The sequence below is a fragment of the Physeter macrocephalus genome, chromosome 14 (genome assembly GCF_002837175.3).
Source record: "Physeter macrocephalus isolate SW-GA chromosome 14, ASM283717v5, whole genome shotgun sequence".
Lineage (NCBI taxonomy): Eukaryota > Metazoa > Chordata > Mammalia > Artiodactyla > Physeteridae > Physeter > Physeter macrocephalus.
Genome location: NC_041227.1, coordinates 24,045,767 through 24,056,963, shown reverse-complemented (window position 1 = coordinate 24,056,963; position 11,197 = coordinate 24,045,767). Strand labels below are relative to the sequence as shown.

Sequence of the window (11,197 nt, the reverse complement as noted above, 5' to 3'; positions counted from 1 at the left end):
TGTGTAGCCTTGGACGAGTCCTTCTCCTTCTCTGGGGCACAGCCTCCCCAGACTTCCCAGAAAGGAGGTTAAATTGATGAACTCTGAGCTCTCCTGCGGCTTTGATGTCTGTTATGTTTCCAGTGTGGTCATGTGACCCTTGAGTAGTCATCAGAAGGGAGGAAGCAGAAGTGTATCTACAAATGTGTTAAGTCAGGATTTACCGCGGGTTTAAATGGCAGGATCCAACTCACACTGGCTTCAACAAATATAAAAGAGGGAGGGAGAAATGTGTTTGAACTGCGAAGTCCCGGCCATAGAGGACTTCAGGCACAGCTGAATCCAGGCACTAAAATGATACATTTTCTCATTCCCTTAATATGGCTTCATTCTCTAGTGAGATTTGTCAGATAATTGTATCTAAATTTTTTAAGGACAAAAACAGACCCAGGCACTCTGTGCAGACCCAAAGCCCCCTTTGCTGGTAGCTAGCTCTTTTATCCAGAACAGTAGTTACATGGTCTCCATGATACTGTAAATATACCCCTTGTGTAGGGACGGAAATGTACGTGTTTTCTTCATATGAGTCTAGCTTATGCTGTCTTGTTCTTGCACGTGTGCATATGTGCATGTGTGAATGTACACATGTTCACATGTGTAAGTATATATGTGCTTGTTCAAGAGTCCCACACACACTGTTGGGATTAGGATCCAGAGGACCTCAGAAAAAAGGGGGGGGCATGGTTTCTCTCCACTTTGGTAGATTTAGGCTAGTGTACATCGGACTTGGTGTACACTAAGCCTTTAGCAGAAGGGGGCCCTTGAGGGTGTGGTAAAGTCCTATCCTCATGTGGGTTGGAGCCAGTGAACCTGCAGAGGAGTGAGCGACCCTGAGAATATGGCTCTTAGAAAGCAGCACCTTTGAGGTGCATGTGTGCCCACCTCCAGGCCCACCCCCAGGGGACAAGAGTGTCTAGTTAATTTCACCTCAAAGCTCAGCCATGAGAGGCGGCCGACATCAGTGGGAGAAGCTGGCTTTATCCTGGGTGTGGTCCATGATGAGAAACAGCACCCACACCAGCCGCTGTGACCCCAGGAGGCCACGGCCCGGTGGAGGTGGGGTCTTGGGAGGAGGGAGGGTGAGAAAAGGAAAGAGGCAGGAAGCCTGAGGGAACCATATCCCCATGAGGCAGCCAGACTCAGGTAGAAAGAAAATCTGGGGGGAAGAATCATACAAATATGCAACAATGGTCTTTGAACAATAGACTGAGGAAATTTAGAATCACACACGGCTCACAGTCACATGAAGTCACACAGGACCTTATCAGTCATTTGATCAAATTCTTGAGCATCTCTGGTGATGGGGCCTTCGCCACCTTCCCAGGTAGTAGATGGCCTTATAGGATGCCCCAGAGAGAGGCTTGGAGCATTCTACAGACAGGTCAGGGTCTAGGGGACCCATGTGAGAGGAAAGCCCCAGAGTGAGTGTGGTAACAACTGGCTGAGGGCAGAGAACAAAGGAAAAAAGTCAAATTATGATGATTTGCCATGAAAGAAGCCAGCAAGGAGCTGAGATCGGGGAAGATGGGGAGGGACCACCTCAGGCAGGCAGTCATGGAAGTTCTGAGGTGATGTCGAGAGCCAGAGACAGCTGGGGAGGAAAGTTCTGGGAAGAAGACATGGTCTGTGCAAAGGCCCAGGGCAGCAAAGAGGCTGTCATCTTTCTGGAACAGAAGGAAGACAGTAGGGGCCAGGGAGGGAGGGGTAGATCAGTTTGGAGAGGCAGTGAGCGGTTGACACAGGCTCTTGTGGGCCGTGGTGAGCACTCTGGGTTTAAGCTGAGAGACCCCTCTGGCTGCTGCATTGAAGGTAGAGGGGTTGGGGGCAAGTGTGCAGAGGGAGACCGAATATTGGGGGTTAATATGGAGGCAGATTTTGTTCACTCTCAGGAGGAACGCTACTGAATAAATGAAGTAGGCAGGCTTGATAGGATTGTAGTGAGCAACCTGTCATTGCAAACATGTGCCCGGAGGCTGGCTCCACTGTGAGGGATGTTGTGGAGAGCACTCAGACACCAGAGGAGGGTTGGGAAGGGTGACCCCACTGGTCTCTGACCCTGACTCTATGGGTCACAATTCTAGCCCCATCTCTGTCCCTGTCTTACTGGGTGACCTCAAGCTGGTTGCTTTCCCTCTCTGAGCCTGAGTTTCCAAATGAAGACAGAATTAGGCTGGATGATCACTGTGGGTCCTCCTACCAGAACATTCTCCAACTCATCAATTCTATCCATTCTCAGTCTTTACCCCAGCCCCCACCCACAATGGCAACCATCTTGGCAGCTGGAGGCTCTATGAGAACCTGATCTTAGTCCTGGCACAAAGTCCTCTCCATATCCATCCATTCCAGTTCAAGCATCCTCAGTGACCTTTGGGTTGGAAGTCTCTGTGTTCACTCTGGACGGGGGTTATTTTCTTTGGAGTCTCCTTGGATGGCTCTGAAACCAGGGCTTGCTTCCATGGGCAGCCTCCCATCCCATCGCCACCAAATAAGGGCCATCACCACGCAGCACAATTCCAGGAGACTGTGCTGGGGACCAAGGATTTGGTATTTTCCTCCAAACCTGTGAATGGTGGACTTCCCCATTAATGTCTCCCCACATGGAGGCCTTCAGAAGGTGTTGGGGGCAAGAGGCAAAGGGAAGGGCCCTTGAATTTGCTACTATTTTGAAAATAGGAAATTAAGAAATAGATAGATTATATTAGAAATGTCAAACTGATGAGCAATGCAGTGTCATGATGTGGCACCCTTTTATTTGTTCATACTTTTATTTGGCAAACCTTTATTTTGTTGTACTGTACTAGGTGCAGGCTTTTTACTATGGGTTGGGAGTTCAACAGTGAAATAAGTCACAATCCCTCCTCTAAGGAGTTCACAGCGTGGTGGGAAAGACAGACAAGTCATCACTAATTGGTACCCAGGACTCCGATCAGAGAATGAAGACAGCAAAATGGTGGAGTGGGGCCCCCTAAACCTAGACTCTGGGGAGGGGCCTAGATTGGGTTTCATAGAGGACATGATGTCTTACTGAAGCTAGAGAGTCAGTAGGAAGTGACTTAGGTAAAAAGGCAAAGAAGAGGGAAATGTTCCAGGCAGAGAAGACAGCATGTGCAAAGGACCTCTGTGTAAAGAGCATTGACTTGGAGTCAAGTGTGACTTGTCATATAGCAGCTCCTCCACTCACTGGCTGTGTATGTCTGGGCAAGTTGTTCTAGCTTTCTGACCTGTGCTGCCCACCTGTAAGAGAGGAGATGACCACATCGATCTTAAAGGACTGTTGAGTGTAAGAGTGATAGGTGCTCATCAAAGATCCCTTTGCTCTACAGGTAATTCTCACTCCTGTTCCTCCCATGACTGTCTGGGTGTCAGGACAGGATGTTTCAGGTTTGGAAACTTATTCTCTTGTGCAGCCGGCTCACTGGGACCTCAGCACCTCTTCTTGAGGATCTCCACAATGATGTTGTGAGCAAGCTGAAAACTGTTCTCGATAAAGGACTTGAGACCGTTGACAGTACACTTGGATGTGAGTCAGCAAGAGGGATGATCAGTGGCAAGACTATGCCTGTATTACCAAAGGCTGCCACCAGGGGCTGCTCTTTTTTTTTAAGTGTAAAATCTATTCATTTAAAAGAAGTCATTTAAGTGGTAAAAAATGTTACCCATTCTCACAATTTTGTATATCTAGGGTAAATTATTATTATTATTATTTTTTTACTGGATCAAAGGATATGAACACTTTAATGATTCTCAATACATACTGCCATGTTCCTGCTTTGTATCCACTGTCAAAGGTATTCATCAATTTCACTGTAAACAATGGTACTAATATTATTACATCTTCTTTGCCAAATTAATTGATATAAAAACATACTTTGCTGTTCAATTTGAAGTTTGCTGTAGCCTGAACATTTTCCCGTTTGCTTACTATCTACATTTTGTTGTTTATTTCATTTGCCATAAAGGGGGCATTTATAATATTTTTATACATTAGGATAAACTTTTTATATATTATACATAATAATCCATTGCTCTAACATTTGAGACAAATATTTTTCCTGCTGTTTTCATTTTCACTGTGATTTGTTGGTTCTTTTTTCTTTTTTTTTGACATCTCCATCGGAGCACAATTGCCCCACAACGGCATGCCAGCCTCCGCTCCACAACAAAGTGAATCAGCCACACATATACACATGTCCCCACATCTCCTCCCTCCCGCATCTCCCCGCCTCCCACCCCCCCATCCCACCCCTATAGGTGGCCACAAAGCACTGAGCCGATCCCCCTGCGCCACGCGGCTGCCCCCCACCAGCCATCCACTCCACGCCCGGCAGTGCATATATGTCCACGCCACTGTCCCACCCCGTCCCAGCCTACCCCCCACCCCACCGCATCCCCAAGCCCACCCTCCAGCAGGTCCGCATCCCCATTCCCGTCCTGCCCCAGGCTCTTCTGATCACTACTTTTTTTCTTTTTATTCTTCCTCAGGGGCTGCTCTTTATGGGTGGTTTCCTGAGAGAGGTGGTGATTTAGTTCCTGGTTCATTCATTTTTTATTTTTCTAGAAACAAGCAATGCTTAAATAAATAAAATTTTACATATTATATCACAGTAAATTTTCTAATACATGCATAGGATAAATTCCTAAAAATGACATTTCAAAAGTTCAAAAGGTATGCACATTTTAAATTATACTGGATATTGACAGATAATACCCTATGTTAACATTTTCTCCAATAGTCTTTTTTTCTGCTCCTTTGACAGCACTGGTATGGAAAACTTAAATATTTTGCCAGTCTCACAGATGAAAGGTTATAATTCATCTCACTTACCATTTCTCTAATTACGAAAGAATCTACATATTTTATTTATATTTTTAGCATATTCTTCTGTTGGGCCGTTCAATTAGCTTAGTAATTTGTATTAACTGATTGGAAATTGAGCCCTACTTAGCTTAGGTAGCGTTAAGACTACCTACCTTTCTACTTAATCATATCTCCTTATAATTATGATTTCTTAAAAGAACTTGGCCTGCTTTTCATTTTCTGGAAACATTAGCAGCACACTGACAAACATTCTTTAGAGGAGAAACTAACTTCTGTACATGACTGCCTTTCAAACCTTGCCAGGGCTTAGGCAACTTTCAAAGTTACAGAAGGGATCCACTCTCCAATTTCATTGCTGATAAAACTGAGCTCAGAAACAGAAGTGTCTGGATCGAGGTCACCTAGTTAGTTACAGGACCAGATGTAGTTTCCATCTCTGTTTGCGTCATTATAACTAGGTAGATAGATACTGTCCATTGCAGAGCCGTGTTGCTGCCCTATGATTACATATCTTTTCTTGTAGCCTTTTTTTTCCCCTTGAGCGAGTTGTTGCCTTGTTGTTTCTTATTTGAATTATTTTCTGTACACATATTCTTAATTCTTTTCAAATGTGCCATTCTACTTCTGCCATGCCATTTACTCTATCAAATCCCTCTTTTCTCTGAAGATCCCCCTTTAGGACACTCTGTCCTCCTGCTCCTGTATGAATTATTGCTTTCTAGGCCTGCTGAGAAGCTGTCATCCAGGGACTCCTATTTGCCACTTTCATGAGTTGGAGCCATATTCTTCCCTTGATTCTAGATTTTCCATTTCTTAGTTTATTCTAAGTTTATTTTGTTTGTGTGAGCATCTCATTAGAGCTTCACTACTAGAAGCTGATGTGCAATCTCTATTGCCTGGTCACTGGATCGATTGCTTTGTTGATGAATGATGAGTATATCTTTTTTTTTTTTTTTTTTTTTTTGGCCGTGTGCTGGCCTCTCACTGCTGTGGCCTCTCCCGTTGCGGAGCAAGGGCTCCCACTTTCATGAGTTGGAGCCATATTCTTCCCTTGATTCTAGATTTTCCATTTCTTAGTTTATTCTAAGTTTATTTTGTTTGTGTGAGCATCTCATTAGAGCTTCACTACTAGAAGCTGATGTGCAATCTCTATTGCCTGGTCACTGGATCGATTGCTTTGTTGATGAATGATGAGTATATCTTTTTTTTTTTTTTTTTTTTTTTGGCCGTGTGCTGGCCTCTCACTGCTGTGGCCTCTCCCGTTGCGGAGCACAGGCTCCGGACGCGCAGGCTTAGCGGCCATGGCTCATGGGCCCAGCCGCTCCGCGGCATGTGGGATCCTCCCGGACCGGGGCACGAACCCGTGTCCCCTGCATTGGCAGGCGGACTCTCAACCACTGCGCCACCAGGGAAGCCCGATGAGTATATCTTAGTGTGAAGGCAGCATGGAAGGAACAAGGTGTCCTTAGCTGTGTGACTTTAGGCCCATTTCTTAACCTTTTGATCCTTTATCTCCTCATCTGAAAGTGCAGACAATAATAATATCTACTTTATGGCGTTGTTATAAAGATTAAATGAAATAACATAGGCAAATGGTCTCATTTAGTATCTGGTGCATAGTAGCTGCTTCATAAGTTGTGTATCACACTAAATGGAGATTGTTTCTACAACTATCCTTCAGAAATTGAAGGCCGACTTGGAGGCGCTCCAGAAATCCACGTCTTGGCAGGAGGCCCAGCAGAAGATCCAGGAAGCTGAGAACTTGTTAGACAAAGCCCTTTCTAAAATTTTTCAAGTAGTGGAAAATGTTATGGGGTGAGTCGCTGCTTCATGGAAGAAATCTTTGTTCCAGGAAAAGAGAATACATATCTTTAGGAGACGTAAGATTAAGGTCAAAGACACAAAGGTGAATAAACCTTGTGTGTCCCTGCAGAGCAGAAGTCGTCTGAGGCCAGCTCTACCAGAGCTTGGGTAAATTACAGGCAGGGCTGCAGGGCCTATCTGGATATCTCATGGGTTTGGGCTTTCTCATTCTGTGATTTCAGGGTCAGGATGAAGGTTCTCTTTACCCTTACCTCTACCTGTTTGCTGGTTCCTAAAGCCACTTTTCCAAGGAATAAGACTTGTCTTCTCTGAAAATAGCTGAGTATATATAGTCTGAATGCCCTCAGGAGAGAGGAAACCAGAATTCACAATACATAGTTGGCTCCACACATGAAGTTCTGGAGTCCAGCAGTTCTGGGTTCAAATTCTGACTGTACATAAAAGAGAATGAAAGAATGCCACTTGCAGCAACATGGATGGACCTAGAGATGAACGTACTAAGTGAAGTAAGTCAGAGAAAGGCAAATATCATATGATATCACTTATATGTGGAATCTAAAATATGACAGAAATGAACTTATTTACAAAACAGAAACAGACTCACAGACATCAAAAACAAACTTATGGTTACCAAAGGGGAAAGCTCTGTGGGGGGATAAATTAGGAGTTTGGGATTAACATATACACACTACTATATATAAAATAGATAACCAACAAGGACCTACTGCATAGCATAGGGAACTATACTCAATATTTTGTAATAACCTATAAGGGGAAAGAATCTGAAATAAAAATTATATCTCTATCTACCTCTATCTATCTCTATATCTATATCTGAATCACTTTTCAGTACACCTGAAACTAAGACAACATTGTAAAGCAACTATACTTCAATTAAAAAAAAAAATTCTGGCTCTGGCACATATTTACCCTTGGAGTCTTGGGGGAAACCACATTTGTCTGAATCTCAGTATGCCACGCCATCCAATGGAGAGATTCAAACCTCTGAACAGGGCTCTCATGAAGACCAAAGCAGGCAAGGTCAGTGAGGCTCATATGCGCGTCACGATGCTGGCATAGAGAAGTGCCCAGCAATGGCTGTCATGAGGGGTGACAAGGGTGAATAGTGGTTTTTGCACAGGTTGAAAATCAGTAACGTCCACATCCTAGATATCAAATTCGAAGTGACTCCTGATGGCAAAGGCGCTAGCCTGAGTATCCCCATCACCACTAACGTCACCCTGACCCTATGAGTAGGCATTAGAATCTGAGGTTTGGGAGAAGCAGTGCAGCATGGCCGATGGATCTCCAATCTGGAATCAGATACAGAGACAGGAAAATGAGGATGTGTAGAAGAGTCTTTATAAATTAACTGCACTATGATTTCATCATTCATTAGCTATGAGGTCTTGGGATAGTTACTTAACTTCTCTATACCAGTACCAGTACCAATAATAGTACTTTTCCCTCACGGTATTGATGTAATGATTCAATGGATCAATCCATGTAAAATAGTTTTTTTGAAACACCTAACACAGAATTTGTGCTCAATAAATGTTATTTTTATTTTAATCATCAGTGTGATACTGTATAGAAATATCACATGAACCAAACCCATGTGGTCAGGTGAATAAACTCCTAATGTAAAAAAGTAGATTCCATAAAGAAAATAGACCATATTGACATTATCCATAGACATGCCATATAATGTCCACACAGATGGAGGAACTCAAGTGGGCAATGTGAAGGGACTTCTAGATCTCTGTTCACTGTGAATCTTATTTCCTGCAGGCCTCTGTTGGGTGAGCTTGTCGACCTGGGCCTCAGCTTGGACCTCCAGACTAGTGTCAGCATGGAAACTGATGCCAAGACTGGTGTCTCCACAGTGATCGTGGAATAATGCACCAACGATCCAGCCAAAATCTCACTCACCTTACCGGACAGGTCAGGCCCACCCATCTCAGCAGAGCAGGGCTCCCAGAGGAGTTGGGACCCCTAATTTCAACCTTATTCCTATACCTGGGAGGGAGCATAGTATGGTGAAAAGGAGTTCAGACTCTTGTGTCAAGTTTGCTTTGCCACTAACTTGTGACTTTGTAGCCCATTTAGCCTCTCTAAGCTTCAGTTTTCACGTCTGTAAACTGAGGATGATAATAATACCTAATTCATAGGTACCGTGCTGACCAAATGAGAAAATGCAAGTGTTTAGCATTCAGCCTGGCACATACTAAGCTCTCAGTAATAATAATATCCGTGCTGACTTTCTGTCTCTTTGTTCTTCCCATTACTGAGACACGAGTGTTGACCTCTCCAACCATAACTGTGAATTTGCCTATTTCACCTTTCAGCTTTATCCGTTTTTGCTTTATGCTTTTTGAAGCTCTGTTGTTAGGTGCATGCACATTTAGCATTGCTATATCTTCTTGAAAAACTGACCCTTTTGTTATTATATAATGTCCCTTAATAATAAAAATAACAATAATAATAATAAACTGTGTTTACCTTCTTGCCTCCTGTTAGGAGGGAGAAAGAGGAGTAAATACCTTCCATGGGCTATAATTTCAGATTTCCCCAAATCATCCTCAAACCACTGGAAAATTCCCAAAATGAGATCTTGAAAACATAATCCTCTCCATTTAAATCACTGATCTCTGGTAACCCACAAAATCTACATCTTAAACTGTGTGCTTGAAAGAGCATGTGTAGCCCAGGGAAGAGGGTGGAGGGAGAAAGGCTGACTCTGGTCATGGCTGGGAGAGGAAGAGTGGTCTGGAAGCTGTAGGCTGGGGGAAGGTTGCCTTTGGCAGAGAACAAGGCTGAGCCATGAGCAGAAGTCAATCCATCCTACCTCAACAAGGAATCTGATCACAGGTTGCCTAAAGACCCCCCCAAACCAAAGAAAGCCTCCACAGCCTACTACTGCTTGGAAAGACTGAGATGTAAGTCCAAATGCCTGAGCCCTGGTGGACACAGCCTTGCGCATAGTCCCAGGGAATTCATCCTGCCCTCTGGGTCCCAGTGTCCATATCTGTAAAATGGCATTCCACTCCGCTGCTCCAAATTCTCTCAGGGCTTTTCTCTCCACTTTGGGTGGAATCCCAAGCCCTCCTCAGGGCCATCTAGGCACTGCTTGGTCTGGATCCACCCTCATGTCCCTGCGCTCTCCCCTTTGTCCACTCTGCCCTGGACATGCTAGCTTTTGCTCTGTGCTTCAGACAAACTTCTTCCCACCTCAAAACCTGTGCACGGGCTGCTCTGGCTACATAGAACACATTTTCCCCCAAGCCATCTCAATGTACGTCTCATTCTTCAGGGTCTAAAACAAAGTTTCTCCTATTCTCTCTTGTAAGAATCTACTCTTGCCCTTCTGAGTTCTTGTCACAAGTTTTCATTATATATTTAATTGTATGTTTACTTCATTTATTCCTTTAGCCAAAAATGTATTACACATCTGCTACATGCCAGGCAGCCACCATTCTGAGCTTTGGAGAATGTACTGGTGACAGCAGACAAGGAACTTGTTCTCATGGAGCTTATTCTCTTGAGGAAAAGGCAGACAGATGAGCATTCAGTACACTAATAAAGAGCCCACAAGGAAAGTGTCACATTGCAATGATCCCTGGACAAGGCAGCACACTTAACAGGGTACTATGATACAAAACCCTCCCTTAGACAAGCAGTCACGGAGGGCTGCTCTGAGGAGGTGACAGTTACGCTGAGAGCTGCAGGTGGGAAGGAGCCAGCCTTAGGCAAACTTGTTTAATATACTATTTAGGTACCAGTTTAGGAGGTGCTTGTGCTTTGCTCATCCCTGTGTCCCCAGTCTCGCTTGGTTTCTGGCACATAGTTGGTGCTCTATAAATATGTGTTGAATGAATGAATGAATGGATAGATGGATAGATGGATGGATGGATAGATGAATGGATGGATGGATGAATAGATAAGGTCTCAAGGTTGTGATGAGACTCATGGGGTTTTGGGGTGAGCTGCTGGTCAGACATGGGATTCTAAGTGATGATCCCCCTGGATAGAGGCTCAAGTCACCTGACTTCAAGGTGTTCCATCATCTTCCACCCTCTTCCCACTTCTCCTGCTTGGCTGCTCTGCCAACTTCACTGAGCTTTATCAGTTTCCTCCTTTTTCCAGCCCCATTGGACTGGTCAATGAAGCCATGAACTCTGTGGTCAAATGCGTGAGAAAGACGGTGTCCCTTGTGGTGCAGTATGAGGTGAGTCCCCAACTCCTGCAGGCCCAGAGCTAGGCCTGCTGGGGGACAGGTGTGACATTCCCTGGCCTGGCAGCGGGAGGAGGGGAGCAGGGGCCTGACGTTAGCTGAAATCACTGGGTCCCACATTTGAACCATTTGCCATACCCATGTACTGCCAGTAGGCCTTCTAGCTAATATTTTCTTTAATCAATACAATTTTACTTAAACTTTTAAATACATTTATTTTTAAAAGGAAACTTTATATCACTATCATAAATAGAAATTAATATCACTTATCATATAATTAA

At 44.2% G+C, this 11,197-nt stretch overlaps 1 protein-coding gene across 1 annotated transcript; it reads left to right on the top strand.

Annotated features, from left to right (window-relative positions):
- The first annotated feature begins 3,411 nt into the window (after positions 1-3,411).
- BPIFA2 (BPI fold containing family A member 2) lies at positions 3,412-10,943 on the top strand. Its single transcript, XM_007131099.2, is given in 5 exon segments — positions 3,412-3,540; positions 6,516-6,673; positions 7,824-7,931; positions 8,474-8,626; positions 10,829-10,943. Coding segments are annotated over 5 exon segments (663 nt in total).
- The last annotated feature ends 254 nt before the right edge of the window (positions 10,944-11,197 follow it).